At 50.7% G+C, this 27,067-nt stretch overlaps 1 protein-coding gene across 1 annotated transcript; it reads left to right on the top strand.

Moving 5' to 3' along the window:
• The first annotated feature begins 10,439 nt into the window (after positions 1 to 10,439).
• On the top strand, positions 10,440 to 10,991 carry LOC137809180 (uncharacterized). Its single transcript, XM_068610317.1, has one exon. It carries the CDS (start codon positions 10,440 to 10,442, stop codon positions 10,989 to 10,991), a length of 552 nt encoding a protein of 183 aa, XP_068466418.1.
• The last annotated feature ends 16,076 nt before the right edge of the window (positions 10,992 to 27,067 follow it).

The raw sequence follows: 27,067 nt of genomic DNA, 5'->3' as shown, positions 1-27,067 counted from the left end.
GATTCTTTGACATTCTTAAGAGCAACTTGAGCTGGTCATAAATGACACCTTACTTTAGAATTGGATCAATGTTCTAAATCAAGAACTCACCAAGACTTAGCACCAACCAAGACTCATATGGAAGTCCATATATTGTCAAATGGAATCAAAACACAAGGAATGAAGAACAAGAATTAAAAACTGGACAGAATTGAAAAGCTAGCTACTGGACTGAATAGAAACAAAGAACAAAGCTGGAAAACAGAAAACTAAACGGTACAAATGAAAGGAAACAACAAGCAAAGCTAATCTACCGAATGAAATTGAAAGAACATGAAGGAAGAACACTTATAGAAGGATGTTGCTGGACTTTGAGAATTGGAAGAACACTTCACGCCACTTGGTTCCTTGATCCAAGATAAGTGATGGAGTGCCGCCACTTGAAGCTCACCATAGCTCACAAGATAAGGCAAAGGAAGAAGAAGACTCAAGACTCACAATTTCTCTCCAAATTTGAGTATAGTCTCTCTACCATAAAATTCCAATCTGAATTGTGAAGGACCTAAGCCCTCCTTTTATAGGAGTAAGGGCTGGTCATTTACATAGCTTATTCCCTATGCTACCCAAAAAACTCCTAAGATCACACCCCCCTTACTAAGCTCACTCCCCAAGCTTCTAGAATTTCCTAAACTAAAGCCTAAAGATGCTTTTACAAAAGAGGTGTCTCATGTTTCCCTCTAAGCACCTATCTAAACATTATTCTATATTATTTACAATTTAAAAGAAACTATAAAGAGAGATATTTAATATGAAGCCTATTATTTGAGAGTTTGTAGACTTCTTTATCTTTAGGCTTGATCTTCTCTTTGACTTCTTTTAATTTATGAGAAGACTAGAAGGAAGAACTTCAAATGTGTAGGTGACAATCCTCTTCCTTCATTAATAAAATCCTCTCCTAGTGGATATCCATCAGTTTGAAGAGGCTCTGTCTCAGGTAGCGTGCGAACACCCTGAGATGGACGTTTCCAACTATAACCCTGTCAATCACGTCGTCGATGGGAAGGTCGTGCCGAGGGAATTTTCTGAAGATGATTGACCTTCCTTTTTGTTGTAACTTTGTAACTCTGTGAACATATTTAACTTCTTATGTCAACATCTGAACTTATTTTAACTTTTGTTTTACTGCTTCAAGTATGCTTCTGTTGTTTACTTTTGATTTTGCTTTGCTTAACTTGTTTTCTTTCTCGAACCATAGGCGCCTTACCGCTGAAGGTGCTACTGGCCTCGACATCGCTTAAAGGCGAAGGAGGACTTATCTTCCCTGGCCTCGACATCGCTCAAAGGCGAAGGAGGACTTATCTTGGCCGAAGCCTACTTACTCATACTTGGTGCCCACAGTCGAGGAGAGACCTGCTGGGAGCAAGGTCGTTTCGTCCTCAGTGTGTCTAGACACTTGGGACAAAGTTGCGCTTGGTGCCCACGCCCGACGAGAGGCCTGCTAGAAGCAGTGTCGTGTCGTCCCCGGTGTGTCTAAACACTAAGGCAACTAGTCCTTATCTCTTTGCACTTGGTGCCCACGCCCGAGGAGAGGCCTGCTAGGAAGCAGCGGCATTTTGTCCTCGGTATGTCTAAACACCAAGGTGACCAGGGACTTGGCGAAGGAGGACTTATCTTCCCTGGCCTCGACATCGCTCAAAGGCGAAGGAGGACTTATCTTGGCCGAAGCCTACTTACTCATACTTGGTGCCCACAGTCGAGGAGAGACCTGCTGGGAGCAAGGTCGTTTCGTCCTCAGTGTGTCTAGACACTTGGGACAAAGTTGCGCTTGGTGCCCACGCCCGACGAGAGGCCTGCTAGAAGCAGTGTCGTGTTGTCCCCGGTGTGTCTAAACACTAAGGCAACTAGTCCTTATCTCTTTGCACTTGGTGCCCACGCCCGAGGAGAGGCCTGCTAGGAAGCAGCGACATTTTGTCCTCGGTATGTTTAAACACCAAGGTGACCAGGGACTTGGTGTTTATGCCCAAGGAGAAGGTTTCCCGAAGGATGGTGTACCGCCTTGGTAGTCGGAGGTGATGACGTGGCATCAAGCTACAGTATAGGCGTGTTGACAAGATGCCAGGTTGGCAGAGGGGAAGGAAGTCGGGGGGCTCGTGAAATCGCCAGTTATTAAGTTGGCGTGCTCCGATCTCCAGTATACCAGAACCGGCGGTCACTGGGTTAAAGATGAAGTCGCCAGATGTAAACTCAGGCGACCAAGTGATTAGAGATCGCCGGAACAAGCACATCGCCGAAGAGGAAGGTGGTGCAGATTATGAAGGCGGCCGGCGAGACCACAGGGAAGGTGTACGAAGGCACCCTGACTCGCCAATTCCAGTAGAGATCGCGCTCCAAGTTAGCTATGCACTGAGCAGTATCATGCATAAGTAACTTAGCCAAAGGAGAGTCAAAAGCAGCGCCCAAGTCAAGGAGGCTCCAGATGATGGCACGTGTACAGATGGATGCGAGCCACGTGTCCAGGTCTGTAACTGCCAAGAGAGAGAAAGTGACCAGGTATTTAAGGGTTCCCCAACGAACTTTTGAGGTACGCACGTTCAGATTGTATTCTTTACGCTTGCGAGTTCTTGAGCATACTGTGAGAGAGAACTGGTTCATGGTTCCTTGAGAGTTCTTGAGTGTTGCTCTTGAAGTATTTGGTGGTTCAGTCACTGACTTGGGCGTTGGAGTGCGATCGGCCGCAGCGGCGCCGCTCTGTTCTTTTGCTGGTTCTTGAGGTGGATTGTGACGAAGGACGGGGGTTGAAGCGGTGCACACGTCGATCCAAGTTTGACGAGGCAAGTTCCAACGTTTTGGTCAACAGGCAGGATCAGATGGCATTTCTCCTATCTGGTGTGTATCTGCACCAAGTCGCCTGGCTCCGACTGCTCCTAACTTCCTTTCTGCCTGATGCCCACGCTCGAAGGAGGCGCCCCCCGCCACTTCCTTGCGAGGTGTCTAAACATCAGGGCAACCGGGGCTAGTCGTTCTCACCTGAGGAGGAATCCGTTAACTCCTGCCCAAGGACGAGACGCCAAGATTTTAACTAGGTTATGCTTACCTTTCGCACTCGATGCCCATGCCCGAAGAGTGCGCTCCCCGCCACTACCTTCGGGGTGTCTAAACGTCCGAGGCGGTTTGCGCGCTTGGTGTCCATGCCCAGAGGAGATATTCGCGTCCCTCCTGCTGAGGTGTCTAAACACCATGGTGGTGGGTTCGTTTCTTACTGAACCACGTCACTTCTTTTTAGCGTTTCTTTACATTGTAATAAGGAAAACTTAAGTCAATGTATGCTCAAACTGATTTTTACTTGGGTGACCTCATTAAAAAACTCCCGAAAGGGAAAAAGAGTGTCCCCTTAAACTGTATACTACATAGAGTTTTTAACTGAAATAGAACTTCAAGTTTGCCGCGTTCCAAGTGCGCGGGATGAGGCCTCCCTCCAGAGTGTCAAGCGTGTACGACCCATTCCCCCGAGTCTCGGTTACCCTGAAGGGCCCGGTCCACTTGGGAGACAACTTGTTTTCCAACTCATATGGATGAGCCTTCCGCATGACCAAGTCAGCAACTTGGCACTGCCACGGCTTCACCTTGGAGTTGTACTAGTGCTCTACCCTTCTCTTCACAGCCTCGGCCTTTATTCTCGCTTCTCCCCTGGCTTCGTCCAACATATCTAGATTCACCCTCCTCTCCTCGTTGGACTCTTCAGCTACGAAGCTCTGGAAGCGTGGTAAGCTCTCGTGGATCTCTACTGGGATCATGGCGTCCGAGCTGTACACTAGACTGAACGAAGTCTCCATGGTGGAAGTTTGGGGCGTGGTGTGATAAGCCCATACTATCTTAGGCACCTCCTCTGCCCAAGTTCCTTTGGCCTTCTCGATCCTCCTCTTCAATCCCCTCAGTAGGATTCTGTTGGCAGACTCCACCTGCCCGTTCGTCTGATGGTGTTCGACAGATGCGAACACCTGCTTGATGCCCACATCTGCACATAGCTTTCTCAGCTGCTGGCTCGCAAACTGGGTACCGTTATCTGAGACAAGGCGCATCTGTACACCGAAGCGACACACAATATTCTTCCAGACAAAGTGTTGTACCTTATGTGCGGTGATCTGTGCCACCGGCTCTGCTTCTATCCATTTTGTGAAGTACTCAATAGCAACTATCAAGTACTTCATCTGCCTTATTGCTAACGGGAAGGGCCCCAAAATGTCAATTCCCCACGTGTGGAAAGGCCATGGGCTGTAAATTGACCTCAGCTCTTCTGGTGGCGCCTTGTGCCAGTTGGCATGCAGTTGGTACTGCTTGCACCGCTGGGCGTACCTTACACAGTCCTCCCTCACCGTCGGCCTGTAGAAGCCTGCACAGACCACCTTGGACGCCAAAGACCTTCCTCCTATGTGGCTTCCGCAAATTCCTTCATGGAGCTCAGACATTATCCTTGTGCATGTCAAGATCGGGTGCGTGAACCCGTGTCTGAACAGTGTCCCATCCACGATCGTGAACTCCTCCACCTTCCTTTGAACGTGCTGATCTGGAGGACGTCCACCCTGTTATCTGCCACAAACGTTCGTGGTGTCTTGAGGGTCTCCTGGATGATCGTCTTCTGCCTTCCCCCCTTGCCTGAGCTGGCCAGCTTGGCGAGCAGGTCAGCTCGGGCATTCTGCTCTCTTGGGACATGGAACAACTCAACAACTCGAACACCACGAACGCCCCTTTCAACACTTGGACATATCTCAAATATGCCGCCATCTGCGGATCCTTAGCTTGGTACTCCCCGGTCACGTGCCACGTGACCAGCTGTGAATCACTCTTCGCCAGCAGGCTTCACACACCCATCTCCTTGGCTAGGAGCATCCCAGCTATTAGGGCCTCGTATTGTGCTTGGTTATTGCTTGCTCTGAACGCAAACTTCAAGGACTGCTCGATCAACAAACCGTTTGGCCCCTTCAGGACCACGTTGGCTCCATTCCCTTGCTGATTGGAGGACCTATCCACCGAGAGCACCCATTGGGAGCCCACCTCCTCCTCTTGCTGTGTGCTTCCTGGCGAGAGCTTTGCCAAGAAGTCTGCGTATACTTGTCCCTTGATGGAAGTAAGGATGCCCCTTGTCTCCTCCAGCGGATACAAACCTGGACAGAGAGGCCATCCGCCCTGTCAACTGCTGCAACTCCTTCACCGAGGCAGGACTCCTCATTGCCAGAATCGTCACACACTTGTCGGGGTTCGCCTCTATTCCCGCTCGGTGAGCAAAAAACCCAAAAACGTACCCGCCTCGACCCCGAAGACACACTTCTCACGGTTAAGCCTGAGGCGGTATTTGGCTATCGTGGCGAACAACATTTTCCAGATCAGCTATGTGTCGCCCCCTATCTTGAGAAGTCACCACCATGTCGTCCACGTAGGCCTGCACATTCCTTCCCAACATGGGTGCAAGGACCCTGTCCATCAATCTTTTGTAGGTGGCGCCTGTATTCTTCAACCCGAACGGCATGACCTTGTAGCAATAACAACACGTTTCGGTTATGAATGTCGTTTTGCACTCGTCGCGGAGATGCATCTTGATCTGATTGTACCCCGAAAACGCATCCAAGAAATTCAGTATCTTACAGCCCGAGGCGCTGTCCACCAACGCGTCGATGCTGGGGCGTGCGGGTGCAACACTCTCTGCGCAGCTCTAGGGCGTGCGGGTGCAACACTCGTGCGCTTCTCGCACACCTCTCCTTGTGTCGTGATGTGCTCCACCGCGCGACGCCTTATCTCTGCGAAAGTTCTGGGGCAATTTCTGATAATCGACTCGCAGAATGGCCCAGGGCAGATCCCTTTTCTGAACGCATACACGATCATCGGCTCTTCTGTGGTGCCAACCTTCACCACCTGCGCCCCGAAACGATTGATGTACTCTTTCAACGTCTCCCCCTGATACTGCTTCACATCGAAGAGATCATATGACACCGGTAGGGGAGCCTGGTTCGCGATGTACTGCTCCCTGAATAGCTGTGAAAGCTGCGCAAAGGAGGTCACGTGACCATCTGGAAGGCTAATGAACCAGTCCATGGCCATACCTGTCAACGTGCTCATGAAGAGCTTGCACCTCACAGAGTCAGAACTGCCGACAAGCATCATCTGCGTATGGAACGCAGTGAGGTGCGCCTCTGGATCTTCCATCCCCGTGAACGTCACCTTCGGAGCCACGAAAGTGTGCGGGATCACTGCCTCCATGATAGGCTGCGAGAACAGCGTAGGAAACTCCCTAGGTGGCGTGAAACACTCGCGATCCTCTGTTTCACGATTCCCAAGGTGGTTGCGCAACCCACGGTGCAACTCTTTGTTCGCGCGACACAACTCTTCATTTCTTGCTTGCGACGCCGCAAGATCCACCTGAATGCGCTCTTGCTCTGCCTTCGACGCCGCCATCGCCTCTTGAAGGCCTTGCATCATCTCCATGACCTGCTACAAGTTCATGTCATCACTCTCTGCGCGCGTCATTGAACTCTGCCTCGTTGTCCTCATTCTACGTGGTTTCTAGGAGAATTTCAAACTGTTACTATGAGTCTTGGAACTTCCTTCGATAGAACGGAACGAAACTTGAAGATTATTGGTAAATCTTGCAAGAATCTTGAAAAACCTCCACGAACCTCGCTACTGAACCTCCAATTACCTGCGGTGGGACTACTATTTTATATCGGCCCCACGGTGGGCGCCAAATGTTCCCGCCGGTGGACCTGATGGTTCTAAGTGCGTAGCTCATATGTGCGTATCAAGGAATCCTTCTTCCTCGTTCCAAACCTTCACCCTTCGCCGCCGTGGATACTTGAAACAGAGACAACAAAGGGCGCCCTCGCGACCGTTTGCACTCCGACGCTCAAGTCAGTAATGGCAGGAAACATCGTGCACCTCCGTATCGGAACAACGCAACTACAATGTTCAGAATGTGCGTAACTGAATTCTAACTAATTTCTCTCTTGTTCCCAAGTCACTCGTGCGTACAGTGTGTAAGCGTCAAATGAATAGAACGTACCTTAAACTCCTGACAACGAGAGCTTTTATACCTTTGTCAGTGCTTTTGCCACGTGTCTCCTTCTGACTTTAGCGTAACTCTGGGTGGGAGGCCTTACGACGTTGTAACCCAACTTAGGGAAATCCCAGTGTGTAAGTCTCCCTTCTCGAAGTGCATCTGGCACGGGGGAGGTGACCTCCTGGGTGCCAACTCATGCACCCCAGTCTTTAGTCACTCGCCCTGGGAGTGTCTCTGCCCTCCTCACGTACCATGCATGCAGATGCCCCATGGGACGTAGCCCTTTCCAGAGTCATCTCTGTCCCAGTGGTTATCTAATGGTGGCGCGTACTACCGCGTTCCCATGCCTCATGCACAGGTACTCCGCGAGTCGGGTCTCTCCCTGCTGGTACTGGGGGTGTGGCTTGGAAGCCACCTTTCTCTTCTATTATTACTCTTTCGGGGTGCCGAGGCCCGAGGCCACACCCCTACCATATCGCCTCCTACTACGCCGCCCTCTATGGTGCCGCCTCCTCCACGGTCGTTCCTACCCGTGGGTATGAGGAGGTGGCGCCCATTGGGTGCAAGTACCCCTTGGTCCGGACCCGGTCAACGCCCGAGGCCGGTCAAACGCCCGAGGCCGACTCCCTTTCTTACCTCATTATGCCCTTGATGGGTCCCACCAAGTTTTGACTTTGGTCACGCCCAAGGACAGGTCAGTACAAAGGTGCTAAAGAGGGAAACCTAAGACACCTCTTGTGTATAGCATATATAAGCGTTAACTTTAGGAACAATCTAGAAGGTGCCTCTTCACTCTCCATTCTAGGCGCTAGAATTGGAAGAGTTATAGGCTACCTTGTAAAGCTTCTCTTGTAAGCTTCTTTTGTAATAGGTGACCGGTCCTTCTCCCTATAAAAGGAGGGCTTGAGTCTTTGAAATAATAGAATTGATTTTGTGAGTAAAGAACCTCTCCCAAATTGGTGAGTGAATTGAGAGAGACTTGTGTCTTTTTCACTTCTAGTCTTATCTTGAATGCATTCTTGGACTCTCAAGTGGTCGACAACTACACTTATCTTGAAGCCTTTCATCCTTCAAGTGGCGTGTACATCTCCAAGAGCTCCAACCACATAAGTTTCCTAGTTCTTTTCATCTTCTTCATCCATTTCCATTCCAAAACAAACTTTAAAACATGTCTTTGATGTGTCTAGTCATTTCAATCGGTAGAACTTGCTTCTTTTGTTTTTTTATTCGGTAGTTCCTTTTAGTTTGCTATTCTTGTGATTTTGATTGAGTTTCCTTGAGTTTTAGTCGGTTCATTTGTGTTCTCTCTTGTTTTAATCGGTTCATATGCCATATTATGGGTTTCTATATGAGTTTGGCTTGGTTACTTGTGTTTTGGTGAGTTTTTGAATGATAAAAACATTCATCCAATTCTTAAAAAGTGCCTAATCATATTCCAACTCTTGTTGAATCCATAACATGTTCATATTATATCTCTATCATGTTATTCGAATCTTATCAAGGATGCACCGCCTCCCAGCGAAAGAAGTACGCGCGAGAAGTAGAGGTACATGGGGCAGATCATACTCCCGACGTCGACCTCGTCTTCACCAAGGCCGACTGCCAGGACGTCATTCCGCATGACAATGACCCAGTGGTGATTTCGTTAGTGACGGCAGGGAGGAGGGTGCATCGCGTCCTCGTGGACCAGGGAAGTTCGACCGATGTAATGTTCTGGTCGACCTTCAACAAGTTGCAGTTGTCCCTAGACTAGTTGAGGCCCTATACCAGTTGCTTGTATGGTTTCACTGGAGACCAGGTGGTGGTGCGTGGACACATAGAGCTGAGGACGACATTCACAGATGGCACAACTTCACGCACTGAAAACATCCGATACCTTTTTGTTAACGCTCCATCAACCTATAATATTCTTTTGGGCATACCTGCTTCGAACAGGATTGGAGCGGTGGCCTCTACAAGGCACATGAGGATGAAGCTGCCTTCCCTTGAGGGAACGGTGATCACCATCAAGTCTGATCAGAAAGAGGCGAAGAAGTGCTAAGAGAATAGCCTCAAGACGAAGAGATGGAGATGAGTGTTCGCTGTTACCACTCATCCTCCAAGGGAAGAAGGGGTCACTCGTGCAGAGATCGCCCGAGAGAGACGGCTCGAACCTGTCGAAGATGTGTTAGAGAGGGAGATCGATGGGAAGATGTTCAAGCTTGGCAAATCCTTATGCTAAGAGACACATGATCAGATTGCCGAAGTCATAGCTCGGCACCTTAATGCTTTTGCATGGTCTACCTTAGACATGCCTGGCATAGATCCAGATTTCCTGTGTCATCGTCTCACCATGGACCCCCAGGTCCGACCTGTTTGCCAGAGAAGACGAAAGTTCAACGATGAAAGAAGTCAGGTCATCAAAGAAGAGACAGAGAAACTGTTGAGGGCTGGTGAACGTGGTACTAGTAAACAAGGCTAGCGGAAAATGGAGGATATGCATCGACTTCACAGACCTCAACAAGGCCTGTCCGAAGGACTCCTACCCGTTTCCCAGTATTGACGCTTTGGTGGATAGTGCGTCTGGTTGCAGATTGCTCAGCTTCCTGGATGCCTTTTCTGGTTACAACCAGATCATGATGCATCCCAGGGACAAGTGCAAGACAACGTTCATGACAGAGTTGTCTTGTTATTGTTATAAGGTGATGCCCTTTAGGATTAGGAATGCAGGGGCAACTTACCAAAGGCTGATTTACAGAGTACTAGCGCCCATGTTAGGGTGGAATGTCCAAGTATATGTGGACGACATGGTGGTTACCTCCCAGCAGAGGGAGCAACATGTAGCAGACCTCAAAGAGCTATTCACCATAATAGTCAAGTATAGGTTAAAGCTGAACCCAAAGAAGTGTGTGTTCGGGGTAGAGGCAGGCAAGTTCTTGGGGTTCCTACTCACTAAACGTGGGATAGAGGCGAATCCTGAGAAGTGCGTTGCGATAATAGCAATGAGGAGCCCAATCTCAGTTAAGGAGGTGCAGCAGTTGACAGGGCGCATGACCGATTTGTCCAAATTCGTATCGGCAGGAGGAGATAAGGGGCATCCTTATTTCCAGTACCTGAAGAAAAATAGCAGGTTCATATGGACCAGAGAATGCGAAGAGGCATTCTTAAAGTTGAAGGAGTACCTGGCCAGTCCACCAGTATTGTGCAAGCCATAGTTGGGTACTCCACTTCGTCTATACTCTGCGGTTACAAAAAGGGCGATCAGTTCGGTCCTGGTACAAGAGCAGGACCAGGTGTAGAAACCAATTTACTTTGTCAGCAAAGTGTTGCAAGGGCCATAGGTTAGATACCAGGACATAGAGAAAGTAGCCCTGGCAGTAGTGTTCTCAGCGTGAAGACATCGCCACTACTTTCAGAGCTTCACTGTAATGTGATGACAGACCTTCCAATTCGCAAGGTCTTGCAAAAACCAAATGTGGCCGGCAGGATGGTGCGATGGGCAATAGAGGTATCAGAGTTTGACATACAGTATGAGCCAAGAGGCCCTATTAAAGGCCATGTCTACGCTGACTTCATGGTAGAGCTCTCCTCGGCGACCACGCACCAAGAAGGAGCAGACTTCAGATGGGTACTCTCTGTAGACGGTTCCTCCAACCAACAGGGTAGTGGGGCTGGTGTTATATTGGAAGGGCTAAATGGGCTGCTGATTGACCAGACCCTGCGGTTTGCTTTCAAGGCCAATATTAACCAGGCAGAGTATGAGGCCCTGATTGCTGGAATGATGCTGGCTAAAGAGATGGGTGCGAAAGGTTTGCTGGCAAAGAGTGACTCCTTGTTAGTCACAGGTCAAGTCACGGGAGAATACCAGGCTAAAGACCCTCAGATGGCCGCATATCTAGAGTATGTCCAGGTTCTAAAGGACATGTTTGAGGTGTTCAAGTTGGTCCACGTACCTAGGAACAAAATGCCCGAGCTGACTTACTAGCAAAGCTCGCCAGTTCGGGCAAGGGGGGCAGACAAAGGACCGTTATTCAGGAGAATCTGAGGACACCTCGAACTGCCACAGATAATGCGGCGGAAGTCCAGCAAATCGACACTTCGGAAGGGGTGAAAATTGGTCATCGATCGTTGACGTAGGAGATGATAAAAACGCCCGGAATAAGTGTATGCCCAGTTGGGGAGAGGTCGTTGCAAGTTTTCCTAGTTGAGGCAGGAGAAGCTTGTATGACACCCTACCAATGCTATTTGGCTGATGGGGTACTCTTGCTAGAGCCTATAGAAGCTAGAAAAATCATGAAAAATTCGAAGAAGTACACCCTGATCGATGGAAAATTGTTCAGGCATGGTTTCACTCACCCTATCCTGGTGTGTGTAAGTGGTGAGCAATGCACGCGAATTATGGCAGAACTTCATGAGGGGATATGCGGAAGCCACATCGGCGACCAATCTCTCTCTTCAAAGGCTATTCGTGCAGGATATTATTGGCCAACCATGAGGTGAGATTGCATGGGGAATGCACAACGGTGCAAGTAGTGTCAGCAGTCCCAACAACACACTGATTGGCACAAGGTGCCTCCAGAAGAGCTTAGGTCGATATATAGCCCATGGTCGTTTCATACTTGGGGGATCGACATTCTGGGGCCTTTCCCTTTTGCAGTGCGGCAGATGAAGTACCTCGTGGTTGCCATAGAATACTGCATAAAGTGGATAGAGGCTGAGCCAGTAGCGCAGATCACAACCCACAAAATCCGGCACTTTGTGTGGAAGAACATAGTGTGTCGCTTTGGAATCCCAAAATGGTTGGTGTCTGATAACGGTACCCAGTTTGCGAGCCAACAGTTGGGCAAACTATGTACGAAGCTGGGAATAAAGCAGGTGTTCGCATCGGTCGAACACCCCTAGACGAACGGGCAGGTCGAGTCTGCCAACCGAGTTCTGCTCAGAGGTCTGAAGAGAAGAATAAATAAAGCAAAAGGGACCTGGAGGGAAGAAGTTCCTAGAATTGTGTGGGCTTACCACACTACTCCTCAGTCCACAACCAAAGAAACACCCTTTAGCTTGGTGTACGGATTGACGCAATGATTCTTCACCATGCTTCTAGAACTTCGTGGTCGAAGAGTCCAATGAAGAGAGAAAAGTGAACCTAGACCTACTGGACGAAGTAAGGGAGGAAGCAAGGATCAAGGATGAAGCCTTGAAGAGAAGGGTGGAGTACAAATACAACTCCAAGCTGAGACCTCGGCCATTTCAGGTCGCCGACCTGGTGATACGAAAGGCCCACCCATACCAGTTAAGTTTTCCCCCAAGTGGACTGGTCCTTTCAGAGTGACAGAGACCCTTCGGAATGGAAAGTACAGGCTCGAGACATTAGAAGGTGGTGCGATTCCTCGTACACAGAACACGACTGTACCGTCCCGTATCCGGGCGTTGACAAAGTCAAGGTCAAAGTCAACGCCTGGAGTCAAAGTCAACACAAGGCGTCGCCTAGGTGAAGAGACGCCAAGTACCAGCGTCGCCAAGAGGAAGCGTCGCCAAGGCGAGGCGTCGCCCAACCAGGGCGTCGCCAAGATCAAATATCATTAAGGCAAGGCAATCACAGTGCGATTCCCCGATACCCATGGGTAGGAAAGACCATGGAGGGAGCGACGCCGTGGGAAGGCCTCAAGTCCCGATAATCCGGGGTTGTGATAAAGAGAAGAGAAAGGGGGCTTCAAGGCCATAGTGATAGCACCAGTGTAGGGCAGCCTGACTCGTGAAGTACCCCTGCCACCCAGAGACGCCTTTGGGACAGATACGACTCAAGAGGAGGGTCACGCCCAGGGTAGCAGGGTGCAAGGTACGAGAGGAAGGCAGATACGCTCTCAAAGTGAGTGACTAGAGGATTGGGGGCATGAGTTGGCACCCAAAAGGTCACCCCTTGCGCAGTAGCACTCCCAAGCAGGAGGACTCACACGAAGAAACGTCCCCAGATGGGGTCATGGCCCTGTGAGGCCTTCCACCTGTACGACAGCCAGGTCAGAATAGAAACACCATTTAGTCAGGTACCAGGTAATTAAAGTCATTTAATACAGTTTTTGTTTCGAGCGTTTGAGGTACTATAAAGGCTCCCAAGCGTTTCAACGTCTTAAATGCGCTACGTTTTCTAATTAGACGCGTTAATTAAGTGCGTTACGTTTTATGATTAAAAGCGCTTTAAATGTTAGGGTAGTTTAAATAGCGCCGAGAATGTTGGGAACGGGGTTGGAACTTTTGGAAAATTTCCCAGAAACTCTCTAGTTGCTTGCTCGAGCCTTGAGGTTACGCACAAGGGACTAGGGGAAGATCTTTGCTGGAAGGAGAAATAGACAGTAGACACAGTTTCCTTTTTACCACCTTCAGAGTGCCATACGCGATGCTCAGATACGGAGGTGCTTAGTTTTTTGGTGTTTCTTGCTGGCTGACTTGAGCGTCGGAGTGCAAACGGCTGCTAGGGCGCCCTTTTGTCCTTCTTTGCAGGAATCCACAGGTAACCAGTGGGAAGGAGTCCCTAGCTGACGGTTGAGGTCGCGCACGAAGACGTCCCAGGTCAACCGGACAGAACATTTGGCGCCCACCGTGGGGCCGATATAAAACATCAGTCCCATCGCAAGTTTGAGAAGATCTATCAAGTTATAGTAACGTTGGAGGAGGTTTGAAGAGACCGTGAAAATGGCCACCACAAGACGAGGTACTGCACGTGCAGCCCCAGCAGAACTGTCCATGTAACAGGTCCTGAAGATAATGCGGGGGCTGCAAGATGATATGGCGGAGTCGAAGCTGGAACAGGAACGCATGCAAGCAGATCTCGAAGCCTCGCATGTGAGGAATGAAGAGCTCCATCGTATAAATGAGGAGTTGCGCCGGGGTTTACGAAATAATCGGGGGCAACGTGAACATGACGAGATGGAGAACCTCTCCCCGCCAAGGGAGTTTTCCACTCCCTTCTCGCAGGAGATTCTGGATGCAGTGATCCCAAACACGTTCGCGGGGCCTAAGGTGATCTTCACCGGGATGGAGGACCCTGAGACGCACCTCTCTGCGTTTCACACACAGATGGTCCTGGTAGGCGGCTCCGACGCTGCCAAGTGCAAGCTCTTTATGAGCACCTTGACTAGGATGGCTATGGATTGGTTTATCAGCCTCCCGGACGGCCATATCACCTCTTTCCGACAACTGTCACGATTGTTCAGGGAACAATACCTAGCAAATAAGGCCCCGCCGCCGGTTTCCTACGATTTGTTTGATGTGAAACAGTATCAAGGGGAGACCCTAAAGGAATACATCAATCGCTTCGGGGCCCAGGTAGTAAAGGTTGGTACGACAGAGGAACCCATGATTGTGTACGCGTTCGTGAAAGGCGTATGCCCCGACCCTTTTGGTGAATCCATCATTCGCAACTGCCCTAGGACTTTCGCTGAACTACGACGTCGGGCGGTGGAACATATCGCTTCTGAGGGAGAGGTGTGTGTGAAGCGCACCAGCGTCGTGCCCTCGCGCCCGAGAGGACCGACGCGAACTCAACCCGCCAGGGTCAATGAGACCACGACGGGAAGGAAGATACCAGAGGGGAGATTGTGGTGGAACTGAAGGACCTGATCGCCGTGCCTAATATAGCTGAGAGATTGAGGCGACCAGCAAGGTCTGATAAGGTGTTGGGGCCTCGGAAAGACTCTTGGTGTGAGTTCCACGAGGCTTTCGGTCACCACATTGATAACTGCATGTCGCTGGGTTACCACCTAGATGAGCTGGTGAGAAACGGATTTTTGAAGGATTATGTCGCGGAACCCGCCACGACCACCGCCCTGCCGCCGCCAGCGGAAGAACAAGCACACGAGACGCCGGTCCTCGGCGAGGTCCATACCATAGCTGGAGGTTTTTCCGGCGGAGGACCCACCGCCTCCCAGCGAAAGAAATACGCGAGGGGGGTCAACTCAATCGAAGAAAGGATCTCGGGTGAGCCGTGGGAATCGGACCTCGTATTCACGAGAGGGGACCTTCGAGACGTGGTGCCGCATGACAATGATCCCGTGGTCATTTCGGTTATCACAGCTGGAAGAAAGGTGCACAGAGTTCTTGTCGACCAGGGAAGTTCAGCAGACGTCATGTTCTGGTCGACATTCAATAAGTTACGGTTGTCCCCTGACCTTTTGAGGCCCTACACAGGGTGCCTGTACGAGTTTGCGGATAACCAGGTGGAAGTCCGAGGCTACCTGGAGTTGAGGACTACGTTCACGGATGGAGAAGCCTCGCATACCGAAAGTATCCGGTACTTGGTCGTGAACGCCAACTCGACCTACAACATTTTGTTGGGCATACCGGCGTTGAACAGGCTGAACGCAGTGGCCTCCACGCGCCATATGAAGATGAAGCTGCCGGACCTCAGTGGCAAGGTGATAGTCATCAAGTCAGACCAGGAGGAGGCGAGGAAATGTTACGAGAACAGCCTGAAAACGAAGAGAGGCGTGTTCATGGTGTATGAACGTCCGCCGAGTGCAGACACGACGATGATTGAGGCGACGCCCGCCGGGACAACGCCCGATGAGGCCATACCCGCGAGGGCGATGCCCAAAGCAGATTCACCCTTGGAAGAAGGCCCTGACGACGTGGCGTCCGTGGAAGAGGCGGCGCCCGTCTAGGATGATAACAGGGATCAATAGGCGGCTAATGCCGTGGAGAGGGAGATTGGCGGCAAAACGTTTAAGCTAGGGCGTTTGCTGAGCCAGGAAGAGCAAGAGGGGGTGGCAGGGGTCATTTCACGCCACTTGGATGCTTTCGCATGGTCCGCCTCGGATATGCCCGGCATCGACCCGGATTTCCTATGTCACCACCTCAGCATGGACGCCACGATCCGTCCCGTGCGCCAAAGGAGGAGGAAGTTTAACGATGAGAGGCAGCTGGTGGTAAGAGAAGAAATGCAGAAGCTGTTGAGTGCTGGCCACATCAGGGAGATTCAATACCCTGAGTGGCTAGCCAACGTCGTCTTGGTGAAGAAGGCGAATGGGAAGTGGAGGATGTGCGTGGACTTCACGGACTTGAATAAGGCGTGCCCGAAGGACTCGTACCCACTACCCAGCATCGACGCGTTGGTGGATAGTGCATCCGGCAGCAAGGTACTGAGCTTCTTGGACGCATTCTCGGGGTACAACCAGATCAAGATGCACCCGAGAGATGAGAGCAAAACTGCATTCATGACAGAGACTTGCAGTTACTGTTATAAGGTGATGCCTTTTGGGCTGAAAAACGCGGGTGCCACCTACCAAAGGCTAATGGACAAGGTCCTAGCGCCCATGCTAGGAAGGAATGTATATGCCTACGTGGACGACATGGTAGTGGCGTCGCAGGATAGGGCACAGCACATGGCGGACCTGGAGGAGTTGTTCGTCACTATATCCAAGTATCGCCTCAAACTAAACCCTGAGAAGTGTGTCTTCGGGGTAGAGGCCGGTAAGTTCTTGGGTTTTATGCTCACAGAGCAGGGGATAGAGGCGAACCCCGACAAATGTGCGGCGATCATCGCCATGCGAAGCCCGACGTCGGTAAAGGAAGTGCAGCAGTTGACGGGGCGAATGGTGGCGCTCTCCAGGTTTGTTTCCGCCGGAGGAGAGAAGGGGCACCCATATTTCCAGTGTCTCAAGAGAAATAGTCGTTTCGCATGAACTGACGAATGCGAAGTGGCTTTCATTAAGTTGAAAGAATACCTGGCGACGCCACCGGTCCTCTGCAAACTGGTAATAGGCGTGCCCCTCCGGCTGTACTTCGCAGTGATAGAGCGAGCTATCAGCTCAATGCTGGTCCAGAGCAGGACCATATTCAAAAGCCCATCTATTTCGTAAGCAAGGCCTTACGAGGCGCGGAGACGAGATACCAGGCGCTGGAGAAGGCAGCGTTGGTCGTGGTATTTTCGGCCAGGAGGCTCCGCCATTACTTCCACAACTTTACAGTGGTGGTGATGACGAACCTCCCTATACAGAAGGTGCTGCAGAAGCCTGACGTGGCTGGGAGAATGGTGCGCTGGGCGGTGGAGCTGTCAGAATTCGACATCCAGTATGAGCCTAGAGGATCCATCAAAGGGCAAGTGTATGCAGATTTTGTAGCAGAACTCTCGGCCGGAGGTGAACAGGAGGTGGACGTGGAGGTGGGCTCGCAGTGGTTGCTCTCGGTGGATGGCTCTTCCAACCAACAAGGGAGTGGTGCGGGAATAGTCTTGGAGGGACCCAATGGCGTGCTGATTGAGCAAGCTTTGCGCTTCGCCTTTAAGGCAAGTAATAATCAGGCAGAATATGAAGCTGTGATCGCAGGAATGCTCCTGGCCAAGGAGATGGGCGCGCAGAACCTCTTGGTGAAGAGCGATTCCCACCTGATTACGGGGCAGGTGTCAGGTGAGTTCCAGGCGGAGGACCCACAGATGGCGGCGTATCTAAAATACGTCCAGTTATTGAATGGAGCATTCAACGCTCTTGAGCTGATACATGTCCCAAGGGAGCAGAATGCCAGAGCCGACCTGCTTGCCAAGCTGGCCAGCTCAGGCAAGGGGGGTAGGCAGAGGACAGTGATCCAAGAGACGCTCAAAGCTCCGCGTAAATTCGTGGAAGATAACAGGGTGGATGTCCTCCAGATTTGTACAACGAGAGGAAGGCCAAGGAGTCATCGCTCTTTGACCCAAGATACGCTGAAGATGCCCCGCATTAGCACATACGCAGACACGCCCGAAGAAGGAAGGCAGATGCAGATATGTGCCCTAGCCGAGGGAGACACCTGGATGACGCCATACAGACGGTACCTGGCGGATGGGGCTCTCCCAGTGGAGCTTGAAGAAGGTAAGAAGGTCAAGAGAAATGCCGCAAGATACACTCTGGTGGACGGAGTGTTGTTCAGGCACGGGTTCACTCACCCTATCTTAACGTGTGTAAGTGGCGACGAGTGTACCAGGATAATGGCGGAACTCCATGAAGGCATTTGCGGGAGCCACGTAGGGGGAAGGTCCTTAGCCTCCAAGGTGATACGCGCAGGGTTTTTCTGGCCAACAGTAAAAGAGGACTGCGCGCGACACGCCCAGCGCTGCAAGCAATGCCAAAAGCACGCTGACTGGCACAAGGCACCGCCAGAAGAACTGCGATCCATATATAGCCCGTGGCCTTTTCATACATGGGGAATTGACATCCTGGGTCCGTTCCCACTGGCGATAAGGCAGATGAAGTATTTGATCGTTGCCATCGAGTACTTCACCAAGGGGATAGAGGCAGAACCCGTGGCACAGATCACTGCGCACAAGGTACAACACTTTGTGTGGAAGAACATTGTGTGCCTCTTTGGTGTGCCTAGGCGCTTGATATCCGATAATGGGAGCCAATTTGCCAGTCAGCAGTTGAGAAATCTGTGCGTTGAGGTAGGTATCAAGCAAGTGTTCGCATCAATCGAGCACCCCCAGACCAACGGGCAAGTAGAGTCAGCAAACAGAGTTCTGCTGAGGGGGTTAAAGAGAAGGCTAGAGAAGGCCAAAGGGGCGTGGGCGGAGGAAGTACCAAGGATCGTATGGGCATACCACACCACGCCCCAATCTTCTACCATGGAGACGCCTTTCAGTTTGGTGTACGGGTCGGATGCGATGATCCCAGTAGAAATACACGAAAGCTCGCCACGTTTTCAAAACTTTGTGGTGGAGGAATCCAACGAAGAAAGGCGGGTAAACCTGGATCTACTAGACGAAGCCAGAATAAAAGCCCAAGCGGTAAAGAGGAGAGTAAAGCGGCAATATAACTCTAAGATAAAGCCACGACAGTTCCAGATTGGCGACCTAGTTATGAGGAAAGCCTACCCATACGAGCTGGAGAATAATCTGTCTCCCAAGTGGACCGGACCCTTCAGAGTTACTTAGGCTAAGGGCAACGGCTCGTACAACCTAGAGACCTTGGAAGGGGGTCCCATCCCGCGCAGTTGGAATGCAGCCAACCTGAAGTTTTATTTTAGTTGACTTATGTAAAACAGCTATGTAACAGTCTTGTTAAAGGGGACGCTCTTTTTCCCTTTCCGGGGTTTTTTAATGAGGTCACCCAAATAAAAGAAAAACAAGTTTGAGAAAAAACCTTGCCTTGGTTTTCAGTCTTTATCTTTTCCCTGTTTGAAGTAACGAGAGGCGTCGCTGGTAAAGAAGGCGTCGCCAAGAAAGAAGGCGTCGCCAAGAAGAAAGGCATCGCCAAGAAAGAAGGCGTCGCCAAGAAGAAAGGCGTCGCCCAAGCGCAGGCGCCGCTAAGAAACATGACGGAGGAAAAACGCACAATATATGAGAGGTATGCAATGTAAGCGGCGTTACAAAAACCAAGTGTGGTATAGTAAAGTTGATTTTACAAGCAGTGTTCGATACAAATGGGAGTAACGCGAATAGGGCAAACATTACAACTCATACAAAAACACAAACGAACCACTCTTCAGTGGCCATCGGAGTCAACACGGGAAGAAGACGAAGCCCCGCTCTCAGTCCGCAGAGTTCGGGTAAGTCGTGACCTCCGCTCTTGGTTTATTTTCGAACCTGCACCAAGGGAGATGAATGTGTCAGAGACACCATGAAGCAAAACACACACAGATAGAAATCAATAAAGGCGGAAGTTTCTAGGGCAGTGACTCATACATATATACTTCTCGAGAGTTCCAGCGTTGAACTTCAAACTGATCAAGGTGGCGGAGTCAAAACCTCCCGCCTCAGCGAGAATCCGGCAGCCGATCTTGAAGAACCGGCCTTTCCACCCAGTGAATGAGTTTTGGAAGGGGGTCAGGAGAACTCTGCCAAGAACGATACTAAGGGTTACCCAGAGGTTGTTCCTTTGCCTCTTCACCTCAAAGAAGTGAAGAAAGATGTCAACCGAGGGTGTGCGACCCAGAAACCCGAAAAGGATGTCAAAGGCCTTGACAAAAGCCCAGCTGTTGGGATATAACTGGGCCAGAGCGGCATTGATCTCCGTCAGCAGTTCCTTCTCAAACCTGGAGAAGGGCAAGCGCACGCCGATGGTCTTGAAAACCACCTGATAGAAGTAAAAGAAGGGGACCTCGTCGTTGGCTCGTTCGTCTCCGCATACTGGCTCCCCTAGAGTGCAAGGGAGCACAGCAATATCGTCGTCGTGCCTCCTCGCGAAGGCACGGTGATTATAGGAGCATGAATCCCCTTTGTGTTCCCTTATGGCCCTGGTGGAGAGTAAGCATGAGCATTCGTCAAGAAGCTCGCTCGAAGCCCAAGTATACAGGTCCTTGGGGTTGACCCTGGGGGGAGGAATATGAGAAGACATGCTCGAACAGAATTTGGGAGGTTTGAAGGTGAGTGGCCCACTGGTAACGCAAGGGTAAAACGCTGGTTGGGACGAACACTAGAAAAACTCTTCGTGGGGAGAGGAAGGGTGCAAGTAGGTTACGAAAAGCGCAGAAATGATGAGGACAGTTTCAAAGTTTTGAAGAATTAAATATTGCGGTTAGAGCGCCAAACGATGCAAGTGGAAGTATTGCAGTTATAGCGCTAAACGACGCGAATGGATGCACCGCACGATCGAGCCACGTGGCAGAGGATGGAAGGATGGCCCTGGCACCACTGGTTAAACTCAGAAAACGTCGTATCGACAGAATGCCCAAGGGTACGACGCGCCGTCGAGAGTGGGTCAGGGGCACAGAAGGTGTCAGGACCAAGTCAAGTGACTGAAGGTCCCGTCAGCCATGCAAGAAGCGCCACGTGGATGGCACAGGCGAAACCTTGAGCTCTTCGCTATCCTCAGGCGTCGACCAGGGCCAAGGTCAAAGTCAATGCCAAGGTAAAGATAACACCCAAGGCGACACCAGCATGAGACGCCCGAGGCGTCGCCAGGAAAGGCGCAAAAGGCGACGCCAGCATGAAACGTTGCGGGCGTCACCAACCCAAGTATCAGTAGTGTCGCCTCCCCGATACCCACAGGTAGGAAAGAATGTGGAGGGAGACGAAATCGAAGAAGTCGAAACTAGTTACTAGCGGCGTCGCCTCCCCGATACCCACAGGTAGGAAAGACTGTGGAGGGAGACGAGATCGCCAAACGCCAGCGGATCGCTGGCAGGGTTGTTCCCCGATACCCACAGGTAGGAAAGACTGTGGAGGGAGACGAGATCGCCAAACGCCAGCGGATCGCTGGCTGGGTTGTTCCCCGATACCCATGGGAAGGAAAGACCATGGAGGGAACGACCCCCCCCAGAGCACTCGGCGTTTTTAGACACCCTGGGACGATACGACGTTGCTGTAGCAGGCCTCTCCTGAGGCGTGGGCGCCGGGCACTAAGAATCAAGGGACGGATCGCTTTGGTGTTAGAGACACCCCGTGGACGATACGGCTCCATTAGGCAAGCATCTCCATGGGCATGGGCATAAACCCAGCAGCAAAAATCAAAGCCAAAGCAATTATACAAAACCACAAACGCGTAGATGCATGAGGCGTAAGTCACATGGCACAATGGAAAACAGGTGGAAGAGGCCAGAGGAACAAACATTAGGTAGTAAGGTACAGATAACAAGAGATGATAAGGGGACAGTCTCCCTACCAAAGTATGTGGTCAGGGCGTGGGCGCTGTATTCGCTCGCGATAAGCTTCACCGTATCGAAGACAATCCCCAGGCCAGCCAAGGCCTTGCATACCTCCCTATCAGCAGGGGATAGCTCATCCAAGGCTTTGGCCCTGAGCAGCTTAGGGTGCTCCGTCCAGTACAGGGGAAAGCCATCTAAGGCTGTGGGGTCGTGCTTGGCGCTGCACACCCTAAAGAATTTACCTTTCCAGTTTTTGTAGGAGTTCTGGAAGAGGAAGAGGAGGATCCTACCCGCGATCCCGGAAAAGCTTACCCAAAAGCTTTTCCCCTGTTTCTTCACTTCGAAGAAATTCAAGAAAACATCCACGGAGGGAAGGATGACCAGGTGCCCGCAGAGAATTTGAAAACCCCTTACAAATGCCCAGCTGTTGGGGTGGAGCTGGGCGGGGGCTGTGTTAATCTCGGTGAGAAGTTCCCTCTCAAAGGGCGTGAATGGGAGACGCACCCCGACGCGTTTAAACACCGTCTGGTACATGAAGAAGAAAGGATTCCCCTTTCTAGGTCTGTCATCCACGCAGACAGGTTCCCTAGGTCTGTGGAGTGCGGCAGAAAGCATTAAAGTTGTACAAGTGAGGATCCCCACGATGATTCTCCAGCTCCTGGAAGGTGGTCAGGCTGGTACACTCGTTCAAGAGCTCGTCGGGGGCCCATGAATAGAAGGCTTTATAGTTGGACTTGGGGGTCTTGGGGGGAGAACCAGACTTTGCGTTCGAGCGCGTCATGGTGTGAATAAATAGCTGGAGAAAGAAGAAAGGAAAAAGGTTTTTAACAAGTGATGCCAAGACAGAAAAGGGGTAAAACCCCAGGAAATGCCACCCACGCGAGAAAACCCAGAAAGAAGGAGAAGAGAACGAAGAAGAAAGGAGAAGCGGAAGAACACAGTAATGTATAAACGTAAACAGTCCCAAGCAGTTCAATAAACTATGCAATGCGACGAAGGAGAAGAGTCGTGAGTATGCAAAAATCATACCTTTGTTGTCAAAGTGAGGGAGGAAGGAGAGCACGAAGGAAAGAGCAGAAGTTGCAGAGAAAAGGTTTGAAGGCGATGAACAGTGCAGAGACGCAGAGAGAATGGATGGAATAGTGGTGTGAGCGCGGGGTTTGGGGTAACTTGAACGTTACATTTGCAACCCAAGAGGCGCTAATTAGGAGCCGTGAGATCGTGCCGCGTGTCAAAGGATTAAGCGCCCCAGGGGAGCGCAAGAGACTCTAGAGGCTGGCCGCGTGATGAGCCACGTGGCGCACGATTAAGCGTAGCCCCAAAAGGTGTTACTTTTCCCGCTTCAGAGGATGTCCAATCAACCATTAAGAGCACCCCTATGGTTCAGAGAGTGTCACGTCAATAATTCGAGAATTGTTGAGTCAGCAGGAAATGAAACGTCATCAGGGGGACACGTGAACGGCGTGGGCGAGGCCTTAGTCTTTGCGCTAAAGACAAGTCTGCGGCTTAAGACTGGGGGCTTGTGTACCGTCCCGTATCCGGGCGTTGACAAAGTCAAGGTCAAAGTCAACGCCTGGAGTCAAAGTCAACACAAGGCATCGCCTAGGTGAAGAGACGCTAAGTACCAACGTTGCCAAGAGGAAGCGTCGCCAAGGCGAGGCGTCGCCTAGGTGAAGGCGTCGCCCAACCATGGCGTCGCCAAGATCAAATATCATTAAGGCAAGGCAATCACAGTGCGGGCGACGCCGTGGGAAGGCCTCAAGTCCCGATAATCCGGGGTTGTGATAAAGAGAAGAGAAAGGTGGCTTCAAGGCCATAGTGATAGCACCAGTGTAGGGCAGCCTGACTCATGAAGTACCCCTGCCACCCCAGAGACACCTTTGGGACAGATACGACTCAAGAGGAGGGTCACGCCCAGGGTAGCAGGGTGCAGGGTACGAGAGGAAGGCAGATACGCTCTCAGAGTGAGTGACTAGAGGATTGGGGGCATGAGTTGGCACCCAAAAGGTCACCCCTTGCGCAGTAGCACTCCCAAGCAGGAGGACTCACACGAAGAAACGTCCCCAGATGGGGTCATGGCGCTGTGAGGCCCTCCACGTGTACGACAGCCAGGTCAGAATAGAAACACCATTTAGTCAGGTACCAGGTAATTAAAGTCATTTAATACAGTTTCTGTTTCGAGCGTTTAAGGTACTATAAAGGCTCCCAAGCGTTTCAACGTCTTAAATGCGCTACGTTTTCTAATTAGACGCGTTAATTAAGTGCGTTACGTTTTATGATTAAAAGCGCTTTAAATGCTAGGGTAGTTTAAATAGCGCCGAGAATGTTGGGAACAGGGTTGGAACTTTTGGCAAATTTCCCAGAAACTCTCTAGTTGCTTGCTCGAACCTTGAGGTTACGCACAAGGGACTAGGGGAAGATCTTTGCTGGAAGGAGAAATAGACACTAGACACAGTTTCCTTTTTACCACCTTCAGAGTGCCATACGCGGTGCTCAGATACAGAGGTGCTTAGTTTTTTGGTGTTTCTTGTTGGCTGACTTGAGCGTCGGAGTGCAAATGGCCGCTAGGGCGCCCTTTTGTTCTTCTTTGCAGGAATCCACAGGTAACCAGTGGGAAGGAGTCCCTACCTGACGGTTGAGGTCGCGCACGAAGACGTCCCAGGTCAACCAGACGAAACAACGACTAACCTTAAATTTTATTTCAGTGAAGTTGTTTGCATTGTACACAGTTTTTAAGGGACACTCCTTGTCCCTTATAAGGGTTTTTTCACGAGGTCATCCAATGAAATAAATTATTCAGTGAAAAGAATATATCTTCAAGCATTTTTGTACAGTGCAAACGAACCGTTCATTTGGGGTTAGAAGTTTCAAGATGGAGATAGGATGGTTCGCAGAGAACACCTCCCCCTTTGAGTGAGAACGCCAAGGACGAACAGTGTGGTTCTTCAGTTAAACATGTCCCTTGACTTCATACAGCAAGGATGAGGTTAGCAGTCAAGACCCTCCCTTGACTTTGCATAGCAAGGACAGGTTCAGTTATGAACTGTTCATTTGGGGTTAGAAGTCTCAAGATGGGGATAGGATGGTTCGTAGAGAACACCTCCCCCTTTGAGTGAGAACGCCAAGGGCGAACAGTGTGGTTTGTTAGTTAAACTTGTCCCTTGATTTTATACAACAAGGATGAGGTCAGTTACGGACCGTTCCCTTGGGTTAGAGGCCTCAAGATGGGAGTATTGTGGTTCGTAGAGAACACCTTCCCCCTTTGAGTGCGAACGCGAAGGTCGAAGGGTATGGTTCGCCAGTTAAGATCCTCCCTTGCCCTACGGGCTAGGACGAGATCAGTTACGAACCGTTCACTTGGGTTGGAAGCCTCGAGGTTGGGAGAAGGTGATTCATAAGGAAAAACTCCCCCTGGAGGAGAACGCCAAGGTTGAGCAGTATGGTTCAGACAGATAAATCCTCTTTTGGACCTCATAGAGCAAGGTCGAGGCCAGAAAGCAAACCCCTCCCTTATTTGTGTACCGACCAGTCCTCGGACATCGACGTCAGCGATCGACATTAGACCTCACCAATATAGGATGATATCGGGGGTCGATGGTCTGAACAGTCAGATTGGGCCACATAAGCCGGGCCCCAGAATTATACTAGTTACCTGTCGAAATAGTCTGCAAGCCAAGGAAGAGGACAACATGGTTCACCAGTATCACTAGTAAGACATTCCCCTTGTCCTAACAGGGAGGGACGAGATCCGCAAGGAGACCTTTCGTATATCTTACAAGGTAAAGGCTAAAAACAGCAGGAGAGGATTCTCCTTATCCTCGTACGACAAAGATAAGGTCGGTTAAGGGTTTGCGCATGCCACAAAGACAATAAAGGTTGAGAGAAGTTAAAACAGGTGGAATGAAGCGCGCTACCTAAAAGGTAAATCTATGTCGAAAACGTTATTAGTCAAAGTTAATACAAGTAAAGCAGCTAAAGCAACCAAGACATAACAAATGGAAGAAAGGCAGATGTTCATAAATATATATGTACAAGATAAAAATTGTTCATCAAAAAGTTAAGTTACAATACAGAAGAAGCTACTCCCAGGGCACGAGCTGCCCATCAACGACTCACTTCGTCTCCACGAATGGGGAAAGATCCATCTTAGAATGCATGCAGGCAACCTGAGCCATGACATCTTGAAACCCCGCGCCATAAGCATCGGCGACATTGTTGGTGAGCTCTTCTTCTGTTTACTTGAAGAGCTCAGTCTTCTAGGCGAGCTCCCCTTCCACCTGGCCCAGTTGGACCTCGCGCTGAGTGGCCCTCTCCTCCAGCTTGGCCATTTTGGCCTGCGCCCCCTCTACCTTCTCCTCCAGATCAATCACTTTGTTGCAGAGAGGTAGGATCTTCGACTCCAATTGAAGGGCCTCCTGAGACTTCTCGAAGAGAAGCCTCTTGGTTTCCTTCTCGGATTGTCGAAGGCTTGACAGCTTTTGGTTCAAGGCAGCTTCACGATTGGAGGAAACCTTGGCCTGGAGAGCTAGTTCCTCCCTCAGCTTCGCTGTCTCAGTCTGCGAATCTCGTGCCTTACTCAGAGCGAGGCTGGACGCGATAAGGAACTCCCCGAAGCATTGAGCCACGCGATCCTGGAGGAGGTCCTCACTCAGGCTATCCACCACCTCCTTATTCTGGAAACACCTAAGAGCTTGTTGGAGGATGGCTGGAAAATCGGCGGTAGGAGGAACTTGGCCACTTTCAGGAGCGTTCTCTCCCCCCCCCCCCCCACCTTCGTGTGTGATGAGGTCACGAGGAGAGGAGGCGCTGGGGGGGGTGTCCCTAAATGATGGAGCGTGGCCGTCAGAAGCAGAGTGTGAAGGCGCCACGGCCTCATCCACCCTTTGTCTCTTGAAGACGAGGCCCGCACAGGTGTCCTCGTCCTCTGAGCCAATCTCCACCACCACCCCCTTCTGTCTGTTATCAACGGGGGCTAGTTCAAATGAGTTTGGAGGAGGAGGGTTTGCACGAGTTGAAGTACCCACGCCGGCAGCAGCAGCGCTGCGCTTGGCAACCAAGTCGGCTAGTTTCTTCTTATTCTCCTTGTTAAGCGCCATATCTGTACAGAAACAACAAGATATAAAAAGCTGACTCCACACAACGTGCAATTAACAACAACGAACAGGCAAAGGTAGAGACAAATGTGAAGCAAAAATAAGAAAGGTACCAATATAGCTTTTGAGAGCCTTGGCGCAGAACTCAAGCTTGATCAGCTCAGCAATGTCAAACACCATGCCCAAACTCGAGAGAAGCTGGCACATCTCACGATCAGAAGGATTCAAGTCCTCAATGCTTTTAGGTTTCTTGACTCCCGATTTCTCCACCCAGTAGAGCGGGAAGCCATCCAGTAGGGTGGGGTCGTGGATGTTGCAGCCTATCTTTGAGAACTTCTTCTTAAAGCCCTTGTAAGATTGCTGAAAGAGAGTCAAGAGGACTCTCGCCGCCACTTCGTTGAAACTTAACCATAGCTTCTTCCCC

The sequence above is a fragment of the Phaseolus vulgaris genome, chromosome 2 (assembly GCF_000499845.2).
Source record: "Phaseolus vulgaris cultivar G19833 chromosome 2, P. vulgaris v2.0, whole genome shotgun sequence".
Taxonomy (NCBI): domain Eukaryota; kingdom Viridiplantae; phylum Streptophyta; class Magnoliopsida; order Fabales; family Fabaceae; genus Phaseolus; species Phaseolus vulgaris.
Note: the sequence above shows the minus strand (reverse complement) of the source record. Positions and strands in the feature narration are given on the sequence as shown.

Coding starts and splice junctions, on each gene's coding strand:
- LOC137809180 (XM_068610317.1), top strand. CDS start 10,440: ATGACAGACCTTCCAATTCGCAAGGTCTTGCAAAAACCAAATGTGGCC.